At 45.8% G+C, this 17,133-nt stretch overlaps 1 protein-coding gene across 15 annotated transcripts in view; it reads left to right on the top strand.

The window, feature by feature from the left end:
* The first annotated feature begins 3,132 nt into the window (after positions 1-3,132).
* The window catches only part of LOC109877427 (leucine-rich repeat flightless-interacting protein 2), a 42,783-nt gene continuing 28,782 nt past the window's right edge, over positions 3,133-17,133 (top strand). For 3 of the 15 annotated variants that reach the window (XM_031816809.1, XM_031816810.1, XM_031816807.1), the window contains exon 1: positions 3,154-4,276. In XM_031816809.1, the coding sequence (XP_031672669.1) occupies positions 4,181-4,276 (96 nt within the window). In that variant the 5' untranslated portion in view covers positions 3,154-4,180. Of the gene's footprint in view, positions 4,277-17,133 lie in introns of all 15 variants that reach the window. The other 12 variants (XM_031816814.1, XM_031816815.1, XM_031816813.1 and 9 more) reach the window with 8 other exon arrangements.

Below are 17,133 nucleotides of genomic sequence, written 5' to 3'. Positions count from 1 at the left end.
CATACACTACAGGTAAGAAGGCCCGCTCTGCCATGCCCATATTGGTATAGTGTTTGCAGGCAGACACGTGCTGCCACCTAGTGACACAGCGTTTTCACATTCATACATTATTGCTTAGCCAATCACGGTAGTTTTGAGATCCTGTTAGCGTAGCATTCTCGAACGTCGATGAGGAAAAAACATTGTCTTCAACATACTGTGGCAAAGCATTGCCAAGGATTTTCACTGATGTTCAACCAAGTCTATGTTTAAGATGTCAATTGTTATTCTGGTGAACGAGCGCACTTGATATAATGATCACAGGATATTGCAACATATTTTAACAAACACGTGTACTTTTAAGATTTCGATTAGACTGTAATAACATATCAATGACACTAAAAACATCAATTAAACTAATACCATATCAATGCACTCCACACTGCCCTTTCCCACCTGGACAAAAGGAACACCTATGTGAGAATGCTGTTCATTGACTACAACTCAGCGTTCAACACCATAGTGCCCTCAAAGCTCATCACTAAGCTAAGGAACCTGGGACTAAACACGCCCCCAGGTGGTAAGGGTAGGTGACAACTCATCCGCCACGCTGATCCTCAACACGGGGGCCCCTCAGGGGTGCGTGCTCAGTCCCCTCCTGTACTCCCTGTTCACTCATGACTGCACGGCCAGGCACGACTCCAACACCATCATTAAGTTTGCTGATGACACAACAGTGATCAACGACAACGATGAGACAGCCTATAGGGAGGAGGTCAGAGATCTGGCAGTGTGGTACCAGGACAACAACCTCTCCCTCAATGTGAGCAAGACAAAGGAGATGATTGTGGACTACAGGAAAAGAAGGACCGAGCACGCCCCCATTCTCATCGACGGGCTGCAGTGGAGCAGGTTGAGAGCTTCAAGTTCCTTGGCGTCCACATCACCAACAAACTAACATGGTCCAAGCACACCAAGACAGTCGTGAAGAGGACACGACAAAACCTATTCCCCCTCAGGAGACTGAAAAGATTTGGCATGGGTCCTCAGCTCCTCAAAAGGTTCTACAGCTGAACCATCGAGAGCATCCTGACTGGTTGCATCACTGCCTGGTATGGCAACTGCTCGGCCTCCGACCGCAGGGCACTACAGAGGGTAGTGCGTACGGCCCAGTACATCACTGGGACCAAGCTTCCTGCCATCCAGAACCTCCTCTCTATACCAGGTAATGTCAGAGGAAGGCCCTAAAAATTGTCAAAGACTCCAGCCACCCAAGTCATAGACTGTTCTCTCTGCTACCGCATGGCAAGCAGTACTGGAGCGCCAAGACTAGGTTCAAGAGGCTCCTAAATAGCTGCTACCCCCAAGCCATGAGACTCCTGAACAGCTAATCAAATGGCTACCCAGACTATTTGCATTGCCCCCCCTCCCCCCGGAACGCTGCTGCTACTCTCTGTTATTATCGATGCATAGTCACCTTAATAACTCTACTTACATGTACATATTACCTCAATGACCTCGACACTGGTGCCCCCGCACATTGACTCTGTACCGGTACCCCCTGTATATAGCCTCCACATTGACTCTGTGCCGGTACCCCCTGTATATAGCCTCCACATTGACTCATTGACTCTGTGCTGGTACCCCGTGTATATAGCCTCCACATTGACTCATTGACTCTGTGCCGGTACCCCCTGTATATAGCCTCCACATTGACTCATTGACTCTGTGCCGGTACCCCCTGTATATAGCCTCCACATTGACTCTGTGCCGGTACCCCCTGTATATAGCCTCCACATTGACTCATTGACTCTGTGCCGGTACCCCCTGTATATAGCCTCCACATTGACTCTGTGCCGGTACCCCCTGTATATAGCCTCCACATTGACTCATTGACTCTGTGCCGGTACCCCCTGTATATAGCCTCCACATTGACTCTGTGCCGGTACCCCCTGTATATAGCCTCCACATTGACTCATTGACTCTGTGCCGGTACCCCCTGTATATAGCCTCCACATTGACTCTGTGCCGGTACCCCCTGTATATAGCCTCCACATTGACTCTGTACCGGTACCCCCTGTATATAGCCCCACTATTGTTATTTACTGCTGCTCTTGAATCATTTGTTATTCTTATCTCTTACCTTCTTTATAGGTGTTATTTTAAACTGCATTGTTGGTTAAAGGGCTTGTAAGTAAGCATTTCCCTGTAAGGTCTACAACTGTTGTATTCGGTGCATGTGACAAATACATTTGATTTGAATGACACTAGAAAACATTAATTCAACTGCAATAACATATAAATTACACTAAAAAAAACAACCATTCAGGGCAAATCTGGCAAAAACCTGCATCCCACTGCTGGCTTGCTTCTGAAGCTAAGCAGGGTTGGTCCTGGTCAGTCCCTGGATGGGAGACCAGATGCTGCTGGAAGTGGTGTTGGAGGGCCAGTAGGAGGCACTCTTTCCTCTAGTCTAAAAAAAGATCCCAAATCCCCCCGCAGGAGACTGATTGGGGACACTGCCCTGTGTAGGGTGCTGTCTTTGGGATGGGACGTTAAACGGGTGTCCTGACTCTCTGAGGTCATTAAAGATCCCATGGCACTTATCGTAGGAGTGTTAACCCTGGTGTCCTGGTTAAATTCCCAAGCTGTCCCTCATACCATCACGGTCACTTAATCATCCCCAGCTTACATTTGGCTCAGTCATCCCCCTCCTCTCCCCTGTAACTATTCCCCAGGTCGTTGCTGTAAATGAGAACGTGTTCTCAGTCAATTTACCTGGTAATGAAAAGGTAGCCTAGTGGTTACCGTAACTGAAAGGATGCTAGATCAAAACCCTGAGCTGACAAGGTCAAATCTGTCGTGAACTGTTCCTAGGCTGTTCCACTGTTCCTAGGCCGTCATCGTAGTTAAATAAAATATAGGAAGTGATTTCTATGGATTGGCACTGAGCTCTCAGGCCTTATCTTTTTCCACTAGAGGGAGTAATTTCCCACCAGTTCCTATGGATTGGCACTCTCCGGTATAGTTCATCTAGTTTACTGACTAGACATGAGGTCAGAGTTAATGTTACAGATTAAAATAGTCTGATATTATAATTTAGGCTTGAATCAGAAATGCACCTAAACAAAGGAATAAGATGAACACACAGCTATTCAGAGAATTGCCATACAGTCATATGCCACAATTTTGAAATGGCAAGTGAGATTTATTTGGTTGAACTCAGTGCTGACCTTCCTTCTAAAATAGCAGTAGGATAATAGGTTTTCTGTTCGCATCGAGACTATTGGAGACGTCTAAAGACCGTGTCAACTGAACTTTCTGCTTCGTGCATTCCAGGGTAATTCCATTCGGGTCATTAGGCTACAGAATATTTGTTAAGGCATCACACCATTCTCAAGATATACGATACATTCTGAACGAAAACACCACAAAGGATCTGCTTTGACTATTGTATGACCAGTAAAATTCGACTGTTTGGAGGACACCCACCCCGTCCATACTGCGGCCACTATCTATCTCCAGCAGGCTCGAGGCTCTGCCCCGGAACGTGTATTCATCCCGCTGTGGTCATCATCCGGGATTGCGCTGCAATAAAACTTTCGTCCATCTGCTTTGACATCTCGGCGACTCCCGCGTTCTCTGCTAAAGCAAAGAACGAGGACATTATTCATTCGCTACCTACAGAACGATTATTTATTATTATCGCGTGTGTTCTTGTTTTGGTGTTCCATACCGAAACGTATGATATGATGACAATTGCCTAGGATTAGCTAGATGACAATTCGTTTTCCAATGTTCCCAAAGAGGGAAGCCTGATGCTATGAGGGTGTTTTGACACATCAAAGTGACGCGTGTGATGTTAGTTGTTTATCAGCAACAGGAATCAAGGATATTCGTAATGCAGTTTGTTACGTTTGAAGGCGGTTACATTGAAACAATGTATCATAATGGCATCACGTCTCGTGCCTGGGAAGCGAATTGATGATGGATTGTTGTTACATTGTAGCTACCGGATTGTAAATAGTTTACTTCTTTTTACGTGTTATTGGTGAGCTATTTTTCCATTACGTGGAGATGGTGATTCTATTTTTCCAGCGTGCCCTTCATCGTCATCATTCGGCTCCTGTGTTCCATTTTTGAATTTCTTCGAGGCTGACACGTATGCTACAGTAAGGACTTGATCACAGAATACACAAACATGGGAACTCAGATTACTGGCACTGGAAGAAAAAGAATCCCCAACAGGGAGAGACTGACCGCAGAGGACGATGCCCTCAATCAAATCGCTCGAGAGGTACGTTTTGGGATCTGTTTTTTCTTTCTTATTTTGAGAGGCAATGCTCGTCATACTGCGCCAAACCTATTCCACGGAGAGCCTTCAATTTAAGCCTATGTTATACATATATAGATATTATGCCAACATAAAGACACGAGCATGTCTATCATACATGTAAAGTATAGCCTAGACCAGACGTTCCCGACCTGGGGTAGTAGGACCCCTGGGGGTACTTGGCCTATCCACAGGGGGGATTTAAGAAGACTGTCGAGACTATAACCTTACTGGTAAATTGCACACGAGGGGGTACTTCAGGGGTACTCCGGACAGAGCTCAATTTAGTTGGTGGTATAGTAACCGAAAAAGGTTGGGAACCACTAGCCTAGGCTACACTAGGACTATTCAAAAACCATGCATCAGTTGCTGCAGCCCCACACCCTCCTCAACTGACGAACACAGCGTGGTAATTATTATTCACTGGGGGTAATGGATGTGTATCGTGCTGCCTCTCCGATGCTGTATGCAAGGCATTCCCTGGACTAACAGACAAAGACGCATTATTTGTTAAAGGAAACACGGACATTGTTTGCTTGGCCTACATAAACTGGCATGTGGCTGGACAGTGGATCAAAGTGACACAATGAATGGGGGAATTGTTGAGGGGTAAATTGCTTGATAAAGACAATTGGGGATGACCTTCGTGGCAAGGACACGTTTGCATGTTGAAATGGGTACCAACTGTAATGTCAGACTTCCTAGCTATTGATCCATGTCCTATTCATCTTTCACCTATCACCTGTCATCTGTCACCTATCATCTATTCTTCTATCATATATCATCTATCATCTATCCATCTATCATCTATCATCTATCATCTATCCATCTATCCATCTATCATCTATCATCTATCCATCTATCATCTATCATCTATCATCTATCCATCTATCATCTATTCATGACGCTTATTAAAGAAGCAGGAAAGAGAGAGAAAGAGTGAGAGAGAAATAGATAGATGTAGGTCATACTGCAATGTGTGGTGCATCTCAATATGAGAGGGAGTCTGAACTGGCTTCCTCCCCTTGTCTCCTCCTCTCTTTAAAACAATTTGAGGTCACACGATAGGTGAAAACAAATCAGTGCAGACAGGAGGTAAAGTAAACCACATCATATCCAAATTTAGCAGATGCTTTTAAACACTTTTCATGTGTCAATCTCAGCAGGAATTGAACCCACAACCCTAGCATTGTAAGCATCATGCTCTACTTACTGAGCCACAGAGGACCACATTTGATGTGAGATGATGTTTTTTGGGTGGAGGAAACACAATCAGAAGTTGATGGGGATACAATCATAGGGAGATTGACAGACAGTTTGTCATCATACTATATTGAAGTCTGGCGCCAGGTAGCTTAGTAGTTAGAACTTTGGGCCACTAACTAAAAGGTTACTGGATCAAATCCCTGAGCTGACAAGGTAAAAATCTGTTGTTGTCCCCCCCTGAATAAGGCAGTTAACCCACTGTTCCCCATTAGGCTGTCATTGTAAATAAGAATTTGTTCTTGTCTAGTTCAAATAAAAAATTCCAGGGCTCTAGTGAGACTCCGGCTAGTATTTGTAAGGACAGGCTTCGGACCAACTTTAGACTGAAGTCTGTTGACCAATGACCACAATATCTTGAAAATATTGACTGGCCATTGCCCATTGCAAATGGCCTCCAAAATGTCACTAGAGCCCAGCTCTTCCATTTTCATCTGGTTGATTTTATCAACATGTAATCCCGGTCCTTGATGATGTTAAAACAACTCACCAGTGTAATGCTGTGCTGTAGGTTTTCTGACCAGCCACGACTGTAAACTGAAGGAAAAGCCTCACTATGTGGACCATAATATTCCCCCTGAAAGGTTCTAAACATCCTCACTAGATATCAAAGGGCTTGTTATGTTCTCCTGCTCCCCTGCCATTCTTCTAAATAAAGAAGTATACAGGGTAAAAAGTCAATGTGCAGTAAGAATTGGTACAAAAACACAGAACGGTTCTATTAGTCAGAACCACTAGTCAGATCCTTGAACACATAAACGTCCCTAATTGTCATGGGTGTGGTGGGAGCTAAGCAACCAGGAAGGCAGAGTTTTGTTTAGTGCTGACATCAGAGGGCTTAGTCACCATATGAGTGACAACATGATGTGAAGGCCCTTCAGAAGACACTCCCACCCGCATGCTAATGAGAATACGATCTGAAATAGGATGTTGGGATGTTGTCATCCTAGAATATAATAACACACTGTGTGCCTCATAACAGTGTTGACAAAGCTATACAGCTGTTCTTAAGCAGAATATGGGGTTGTTTTGAACACACACACACACACACACACACACACACACACACACACACACACACACACACACACACACCGAGGAATTTTCAAATGCAACTACTGTAATATAAAATATGCTTCCTCCAGTTCTGTCTCTCTCCCATCTCTACACACTATAATCTATGGCACTGATAAGATGCCATAATACTCCAGTCCTGTCTCTCTCCCATCTCTACACACTATAATCTATGGCACTGATATGACTCCATAATACTCCAGTCCTGTCTCTCTCCCATCTCTACACACTATAATCTATGGCACTGATAAGACGCCATAATACTCCAGTCCTGTCTCTCTCCCATCTCTACACACTATAATCTATGGCACTGATATGACTCCATAATACTCCAGTCCTGTCTCTCTCCCATCTCTACACACTATAATCTATGGCACTGATATGACTCCATAATACTCCAGTCCTGTCTCTCTCCCATCTCTACACACTATAATCTATGGCACTGATATGACTCCATAATACTCCAGTCCTGTCTCTCTCCCATCTCTACACACTATAATCTATGGCACTGATATGACTCCATAATACTCCAGTCCTGTCTCTCTCCCATCTCTACACACTATAATCTATGGCACTGATAAGAGTCCATAATACTCCATCCAGTCTGTTGGAAATGGTTCTCCATGAGATGTCAAGTGTCTCTCAAACCAAACCAAGTGCAGTGAGGCCTGAAGCCCCCAGTCATGTGATAACAAACCGTTGAGAGCTGCAGATGACAGACAGACATCATTAATCCAGGGCCCAGAGCACGATGTTGTCATCAACTCATTCTGCTGTCATGCCAGTGATATTCAGCAGGTACCTGCTAGTCATATCATTAGTGCCAGAGTGTTGTTTGACAGTGATATAAACAGGTACCTGCTAGTCAGATCATTAGTGCCAGGGTGTTGTTTGACAGTGATATAAACAGGTACCTGCTAGTCATATCATTAGTGCCAGGGTGTTGTTTGACAGTGATATAAACAGGTACCTGCTAGTCATATCATTAGTGCCAGGGTGTTATTTGACAGTGATATAAACAGGTACCTGCTAGTCATATCATTAGTGCCAGAATGTTGTTTGACAGTGATATAAACAGGTACCTGCTAGTCATATCATTAGTGCCAGGGTGTTGTTTGACAGTGATATAAACAGGTACCTGCTAGTCATATCATTAGTGCCAGGGTGTTGTTTGACAGTGATATTCAGCAGGTACCTGCTAGTCATATCATTAGTGCCAGGGTGTTGTTTGACAGTGATATAAACAAGTACCTGCTAGTCATATCATTAGTGCCAGAGTGTTGTTTGACAGTGATATTCAGCAGGTACCTGCTAGTCATATCATTAGTGCCAGGGTGTTGTTTGACAGTGATATAAACAGGTACCTGCTAGTCATATCATTAGTGCCAGGGTGTTGTTTGACAGTGATATAAACAGGTACCTGCTAGTCATATCATTAGTGCCAGAGTGTTGTTTGACAGTGATATTCATCAGGTACCTGCTAGTCATATCATTAGTGCCAGGGTGTTGTTTGACAGTGATATAAACAGGTACCTGCTAGTCATATCATTAGTGCCAGGGTGTTGTTTGACAGTGATATTCAGCAGGTACCTGCTAGTCATATCATTAGTGCCAGGGTGTTGTTTGACAGTGATATTCAGCAGGTACCTGCTAGTCATATCATTAGTGCCAGGGTGTTGTTTGACAGTGATATAAACAGGTACCTGCTAGTCATATCATTAGTGCCAGGGTGTTGTTTGACAGTGATATAAACAGGTACCTGCTAGTCATATCATTAGTGCCAGAGTGTTGTTTGACAGTGATATTCATCAGGTACCTGCTAGTCATATCATTAGTGCCAGAGTGTTGTTTGACAGTGATATAAACAGGTACCTGCTAGTCATATCATTAGTGCCAGGGTGTTGTTTGACAGTGATATAAACAGGTACCTGCTAGTCATATCATTAGTGCCAGAGTGTTGTTTGACAGTGATATAAACAGGTACCTGCTAGTCATATCATTAGTGCCAGGGTGTTGTTTGACAGTGATATAAACAGGTACCTGCTAGTCATATCATTAGTGCCAGGGTGTTGTTTGACAGTGATATAAACAGGTACCTGCTAGTCATATCATTAGTGCCAGGGTGTTGTTTGACAGTGATATTCAGCAGGTACCTGCTAGTCATATCATTAGTGCCAGGGTGTTGTTTGACAGTGATATTCAGCAGGTACCTGCTAGTCATATCATTAGTGCCAGAGTGTTGTTTGACAGTGATATTCAGCAGGTACCTGCTAGTCATATCATTAGTGCCAGGGTGTTGTTTGACAAATAACAGACAGGCCAGATTCAGAATCCTTAGTCAATGGTGTTAGGGGGTGTGTCCCTGTGGAATTAGGAGGAATTAACAGATAGACAGCTCCAGTATTAAAAGGAGGGGGGGGGGCAGTACAGGGGGCCATGGTGGGCTTGGGTCAGGGGTATGTGAGGGGGAAGAGATGGGCTTTTGGCTGACTTTCATGTTCTAGCTGGTGAAGTCTGACCTACTGGGCAAGCTGACAGCTGTTCCCTTGGGTGCACATGTATGTGTGTATTGGTGTGTGTACATGTCCATGTGTGTGTGTCCACTTTTGTGTGTGCGGGTGTGTTTTTTATGTGTGCATGCGATCTGTGTTTGTGTGTAAAAGCACTCAGCAGCCACTCTGCACCAGGGGATTGGACTGTGTCTATGCCAGTGACCTGCATCTCTTAAGCCTCTCAGCATCATCCACATCCTGCTTTAATCGCAGGTTGACATTTATTGTCATGAGTCTTGTCCTGAAGGCAGAACTGAGCGATTTCCCCTTAGATAGACCAGCTGGAAAGTCAAAATTGTCTATATTGTAAAAATGAGTGGTTTTTTGGTCTTTTATTTAAGATTAGGGTTAGCAGTCTGATTAAGGTTAGGGTTAGGCATTAGGGTTAGCAGTCTGGTTAAGGTTAGGGTTAGGCATTAGGGTTAGCAGTCTGGTTATGGTTAGGCATTAGGGTTAGCAGTCTGGTTAAGGTTATTGTTAGGCATTAGGGTTAGCAGTCTGGTTAAGGTTAGGGTTAGGCATTAGGGTTAGCAGTCTGGTTAAGGTTAGGGATAAGGTTAGGGTTAGGTTTAAAATCCTCCTCCTATGACTTTGTGGCTGTGCCAGCTAGTACTCTGCAGAGCTGCCTCTAGAACAAGATTCATTAAGAAAAACGTGAACCTGCACTTTAATCACTGCTGGAGTAGTGGCATGGCAACAGTAACCAGCTTTTACTGTAGGCTAAATCATTAATCATGTCTCAAATCAAAACATTATTTGACCCATTTAATCTAAAAGGGATTCCCAACGAGTTTGAGAGGACCACCTGAATTTCAGCCTGTTTTGGTGGGATGGAGTTTTGGCCTGCCTGGTGACATCGCCGGAAAATCAGTTAATAGACCAATAAGAAAGAGAGTTCCAAACCTATCTGCTAATAACAGATAGTTTTCAGTTTTCCTCCAGCCAGACCACTCTAAGACACTCAGAGCAAAATTCTTGTTATAGAAATTGCTCTTTGCTGAGAAGCTATTTTAGTATCTTTTTGACCATTTAATTGAAAAACAATCACGGTGGCGTACTTAATTTTTACCCAGAAATGATTTGATATTGAAATAAAAATGACTGCATTGAAACTTTTAAGTCTCTGTGTTGCGTTGGGTGAGGTAGAAGGCGATTAGTGAAGCGTGATGAACAGGCGATTGGTCTAGACTTCCAGCTACCTTTGACCTCCCATCAGCGATCATGATTCAATACATCTACTGAGTCAGAGGCCCAACCTTCCTTCCTTGAAGTGCTGTAGTCACTGTTGTCTGAAATGATCAGGTGAACGTAAAGGTTTGACTGCTTAGCTTACAGCGACACAGGCGTGCCAGATATCTGAAACATGGGGTCATTGCTACATGTACCGGCTCTCTTAACTTGTCCTCCCTGACTGTGTTGACATTAGGGGGTGTGACTGTACTGCCACCCCTCTCCCTCCCCTCACTTCCATCAGGATGTTGGGCATCACGGCAAAGCAATTTTGTCCATTAAGTGTCTTTATAATATGGTCTAAAGAGCCTAACACACACACACACACACACACACACACACACACACACACACACACACACACACACACACACACACACACACACACACACACACACACACACACACACACACACACACACACACACACACACACACACACACACAGCAGAAGTCTGCTGCTCTTCAAAGTGCATAAATCTCTGCATGAGGCTCCTCCTAAGAAGATTACCACAGTAAAATGCTGCTATGTATATATCAGGGCACTGGCCTGTACGGGGATGTATCAGACAGACAGACACCATGTGTTCTCTGCATGGACATTAGTCTCAAACACCCCAGAAAACTCCAAGCTAAGTGCTCAACCCCCACTACTGCTTCAACACATCATGAGACTAGAATGTATAGTATTATGGGGTTGTCACAACACACCTGAATAGGAAACTCTACACTGCCCCCAACAAGGCCTCATGAGCACAGCATGAGACTAGAATGTACTATTATAGTATTATGGGGTTGTCACAACACACCTGAATAGGAAACTCTACACTGCCCCCAACAAGGCCTCATGAGCACAGCATGAGACTAGAATGTACTATTATAGTATTATGGGGTTGTCACAACACACCTGAATAGGAAACTCTACACTGCCCCCAACAAGGCCTCATGAGCACAGCATGAGACTAGAATGTACTATAAAGTACAGTGCGTTACGCTTTTACTAAACTATTTAGGTTAAAGTGATCAACCGTTTATAATGATCAGCTTTTCCTGCACTTATGTGTTCACAATGGGGCGAAGCCTAACTTTCATTGAGGTCAATGGCAGAACAGAGAGAGGATTTCGTCCGAACGGGAAGTTAGGATTTGCCCCTATGAGAGGAGTGCACTGAATAACTTCCAAGAGACTTTATTTTCCAGTAAGTGTTGAGGTGGCCCTTCCCTCTGCTCTCACTCAGAGAGCCTGGCTATGAATAGATCCGTAGGGATGCATCATGTCTGTGAAGGTCTTGACACTGGTGAAGGAAAACATCTGGAGTTACAAAGCTGTTCTGCTTTTAATCCTCCATGAGGTCTGTTCTGGATGGGAGCTGCTGCTGTCCAAGCCGACTAGTGTAAAGCTTCCAGGCCTCTAATAGTACTGACCAGTGCTGCTGCTGTCCAAGCCGACTAGTGTAAAGCTTCCAGGCCTCTAATAGTACTGACCAGTGCTGCTGCTGTCCAACCCGACTAGTGCAAAGCTTCCAGGCCTCTAATAGTACTGACCAGTGCTGCTGCTGTCCAGGCCGACTAGTGTAAAGCTTCCAGGCCTCTAATAGTACTGACCAGTGCTGCTGCTGTCCAGGCCGACTAGTACAAGCTTCCAGACCTCTAATAGTACTGACCAGTGCTGCTGCTGTCCAGGCCCGACTAGTGTAAAGTTTCCAGGTCTCTAATAGTACCGACCAGTGCTGCTGCTGTCCAGGCCAACTAGTACAAGCTTCCAGGCCTCTAATAGTACTGACCAGTGCTGCTGCTGTCCAGGCCGACTAGTGTAAAGCTTCCAGGCCTGTAATAGTACTGACCAGTGCTGCTGCTGTCCAGGCCGACTAGTGTAAAGCTTCCAGGCCTGTAATAGTACTGACCAGTGCTGCTGCTGTCCAGGCCGACTAGTGTAAAGCTTCCAGGTCTCTAATACTACCGACCAGTGCTGCTGCTGTCCAGGCCAACTAGTACAAGCTTCCAGGCCTCTAATAGTACTGACCAGTGCTGCTGCTGTCCAGGCCGACTAGTGTAAAGCTTCCAGGTCTCTAATAGTACTGACCAGTGCTGCTGCTGTCCAGGCCGACTAGTGTAAAGCTTCCAGGCCTGTAATAGTACTGACCAGTGCTGCTGCTGTCCAGGCCGACTAGTGTAAAGCTTCCAGGCCTGTAATAGTACTGACCAGTGCTGCTGCTGTCCAGGCCGACTAGTGTAAAGCTTCCAGGCCTCTAATAGTACTGACCAGTGCTGCTGCTGTCCAGGCCGACTAGTACAAGCTTCCAGGCCTGTAATAGTACTGACCAGTGCTGCTGCTGTCCAGGCCGACTAGTGTAAAGCTTCCAGGCCTCTAATAGTACTGACCAGTGGCTAGTTTTATCAGAGCAGTCTTTAAGAACTGGACTCGCGAGTGACGCAGCGGTCTAAGGCACTGCATCTCAGTGCAAGAGGTGTCACTACAGTCCCTGATTCGAATCCAGGCTGTATCACATCCGGCTGTGATTGGGAGTCCCATAGGGCGGCGCACCATTGGCCCAGTGTCATCTGGGATAGGCTGTCATTGTACATAAAAATTTGTTCTTAACTGACATGCCTAATTAAATAAAGTTTAAAAGAAACTTGGGGAGTGTTGTTTGTCCGGAAAGGGATAGATCCTGCCAGGATTAAAAATCCTGGATTATATTTCTGGTATTTCTGTCCTGTATATAGGCCCACAATACGCGATCCAACGTTACTCTTTTGTGACCAGAGATATACAGTTATGACTTGAAGCATAGACACCATTTTCACAGGTTCATCTTTCATTACTTTTCCCCCAATGAAATTGTATAAGTTCTGTTAACTTAGTCATTCACTTTATTGTCACATGTCCCTAAACTTGAATTTGATTTAGTGGCGATATTTCTAAAGATCCACTTAGTTTCACAACCCTAGTGGTTAAAATGACACTATGGAGGGTAGTGTATACAGCCCAGTACATCACTGGGGCCAAGCTTCCTGCCTTCTAGGACCTCTATACCAGGCGGTGTCAGAGGGTAGTGCATACAGCCCAGTACATCACTGGGGCCAAGCTTCCTGCCTTCTAGGACCTCTATACCAGGCGGTGTCAGTAGAAGGCCCTAAAAATAGCCAAAGACTCCAGCCACCCTATAGTCATAGACTGTTCTCTCTGCTACCGCATAGCAAGTGGTACCGGAGTGCCAAGTCTAGGTCCAAAAGGCTTCTAAACAGCTTCTACCCCCAAGCCATAAGACTGCTGAACAGTAAGAAAATGGGCTACCCCAACTATTTATATTGACCCCCACCTCCCCCCTTTTTTTTTACCTTGCTGCTACTCGCTGTTTATTATCGATGCACAGTCACTTTACCCCTACCTATATGTACATATTACCTCAATTACCTCTACTAACTTGTACCCCCGCACATTGACTGTATATTGCTTTCAATGAAAATGATAGATCTATAACTCACATTCCTCTGTGGATTTGGTTGTGTCACCCAACAAGTGACATATCAGAGCTTTAAGGTGATGCTTAATCTGATATGGTCTACACTTGTCTAGGCAGCCCCAGACCACCCTCCTCATCAGTCTCTGTTAACAGGTAGCCCCAGACCAACCTCCTCATCGGTCTCTGTTAACAGGCAGCCCCAGACCTCCACCCTCCTCATCAGTCTCTGTAGATAGGCAGCCCCGGACCTCCACCCTCCTCATCGGTCTCTGTAGACAGGCAGCCCCAGACCTCCACCCTCCTCATCAGTCTCTGTTAACAGGCAGCCCCAGACCTCCACCCTCCTCATCAGTCTCTGTTAACAGGCAGCCCCAGACCTCCACCCTCCTCATCGGTCTCTGTTGACAGGCAGCCCCAGACCTCCACCCTCCTCATCAGTCTCTGTTGACAGGCAGCCCCGGACCACCCTCCTCATCGGTCTCTGTAGACAGGCAGCCCCGGACCACCCTCCTCATCGGTCTCTGTTGACAGGCAGCCCCAGACTTCCACCCTCCTCATCGGTCTCTGTAGACAGGCAGCCCCGGACCTCCACCCTCCTCATCGGTCTCTGTAGACAGGCAGCCCCAGACCTCCACCCTCCTCATCGGTCTCTGTAGACAGGCAGCCCCGGACCTCCACCCTCCTCATCGGTCTCTGTAGACAGGCAGCCCCGGACCTCCACCCTCCTCATCGGTCTCTGTAGACAGGCAGCCCCAGACCTCCACCCTCCTCATCCGTCTCTGTAGACAGGCAGCCCCGGACCTCCACCCTCCTCATCGGTCTCTGTAGACAGGCAGCCCCGGACCTCCACCCTCCTCATCGGTCTCTGTAGACAGGCAGCCCCGGACCTCCACCCTCCTCATCGGTCTCTGTAGACAGGCAGCCCCGGACCTCCACCCTCCTCATCGGTCTCTGTTGACAGGCAGCCCCGGACCTCCACCCTCCTCATCAGTCTCTGTAGATAGGCAGCCCCAGACCTCCACCCTCCTCATCAATCTCTGTTGACAGGCAGCCCCGGACCTCCACCCTCCTCATCAGTCTCTGTTGACAGGCAGCCCCGGACCTCCACCCTCCTCATCAGTCTCTGTAGATAGGCAGCCCCAGACCTCCACCCTCCTCATCGGTCTCTGTTAACAGGCAGCCCCAGACCTCCACCCTCCTCATCAGTCTCTGTTAACAGGCAGCCCCAGACCTCCACCCTCCTCATCGGTCTCTGTTGACAGGCAGCCCCAGACCTCCACCCTCCTCATCAGTCTCTGTAGACAGGCAGCCCCAGACCTCCACCCTCCACATCGGTCTCTGTTAACAGGCAGCCCCAGACCTCCACCCTCCTCATCAGTCTTTGTTGACAGGCAGACCAGGCAAGCTGTAAGGCAGGTTGGGCTGGACAGGCTGCCATATGATTTCTTCACAGTGAAGGCCCATGAACCGGAGTCTCACCAGGTTTACCTGCCTAATCTACCCTGACATAATCCTGTATCCTAATCTCCTGAATAGTGCTGCAGTCTTTTGACCCAATGAGGCCACCGTACTGTACCAATGACGCTCAATGTGAGACTATGAGCCGGAGACTCACAGCGTGGAATGCTGCTTGTTACTAATGAATAACCCATGTGTCTCAGTCTCAATGCAGCATCCAAGATATTTCACTTCTCTCCAACAGCCAAGCCAGATTGAATCCTTGCCTCAGTCTCTCAGTTCTCTCTCTGCAGGTCCTTGACTGCTTGAGGCAATAGGCACACAGCAGTGCAGTCACATGTGGTTGTAATTAGTTAGTAATAGCTCTTTGCTTCACATTTTAGTGAAGATAAATACCTTTAGTGGTTATCGCATTTCCCTTCGTTTCTTGAGTTTGGTTTGTTTACTGGCTCGGCTGGCATTCTCATCCAGGTTCTATCCTCTGTTTGGTTTGTTTACTGGCTCGGCTGGCATTCTCATCCAGGTTCTATCTTCTGTTTGGTTTTGTATCGTTAACGTGATGGCGTTGAATGCTTTGCACCACTAGCTCTCTTGGAGTGAGAACATTAATGCTCCTGAGTGGCACTGCGGTCTAAGACACTGCATCTCAGTGCAAGAGGTGTCACTGCAGTCCCTTGTTCAAATCCAGCCAATCACATCCAGCCGTGATTGGGAGTCCCATAGGGCGGTGCACAATTAGCCCGGGGTCGGCCGTCATTGTAAATAAGAATTTGTTCTTAACTGACTTACCTAGTTAAATAAAGGTTGATAATTCAGTTACATTTCATCCTGTTCAATTCATGTTAAAGGTCCAATGCAGCCCTTTATATCTCATTATTAAATCATTTCTGGGTAACAATTAAGTACCTTCCTGTCATTGTTTTCAATCTCCAAAAATAAGTTTTTTTAGCAAAGAGCAATTTTTCAAGCCAAAAAATGTATAGGACTGTCTGGGAGTGGTCTGTTAGTTAAAACTATCTGTTATTGGCAGGGAGGTTTGGAACCCTCTTTCTTATTGGTCTATTAACTAATTCACTGCCTGAGGCAGGCCAAAACTCCTGTGAAACAAACACAATGGGGAAAACAGGCCTGACTGGATCAAGGCCTTTCCAGGCTAACATAAAGCGCCAGCCTCAACTAGCAGACTGGTATTCCATTTACCTTTGTCTGTGTTGTAGTTAGGCAGAAGTGAGCCCTTCAGTAGCCTGATGATCTCTATAGTTACACCCTCTTCCATTGGCTCTGACTAAATCTTCCCAGGCCTGTGTGAACAAAATGATCACTTGGCCTCCCATCACAATTCACAACAGTAATTGAAAGTGAACAGACCAGATGAACTGGAAAGCCATTCACCCTTCCGGGTGGCCAAAAATAACTCATTGAAAGCCACGCCCTCAATAAGCCATGCCTCTGAATCTCCTCTCAATATTATTGAACAGTATTTGCATATTTTCCAGCAGTCTTTGCACAACAATAACAAATAACATTTCAACTGTTCATTGAGGTTTGTTTTGTGGACCAAATAGATGTACAAGTCATCAATACATTCAAATATTTAGTGGCATTTTTTTTTAAAGTTACAAATGACCATGACTGGGATGTGTTGCTGTGCAAATGACATATAGGCCCATCTTTCAGTTAAACAATGTAATGACTTTTGCAATGGTCTATAGTGTACAAATTCTAGGGCCTGCTATGCAGATACCTAGAAGGCCAATGCAACACTTGATAGTGAGAGT

This window comes from Oncorhynchus kisutch, unplaced genomic scaffold (genome assembly GCF_002021735.2).
Source record: "Oncorhynchus kisutch isolate 150728-3 unplaced genomic scaffold, Okis_V2 scaffold875, whole genome shotgun sequence".
Lineage (NCBI taxonomy): Eukaryota > Metazoa > Chordata > Actinopteri > Salmoniformes > Salmonidae > Oncorhynchus > Oncorhynchus kisutch.
Note: the sequence above shows the minus strand (reverse complement) of the source record. Positions and strands in the feature narration are given on the sequence as shown.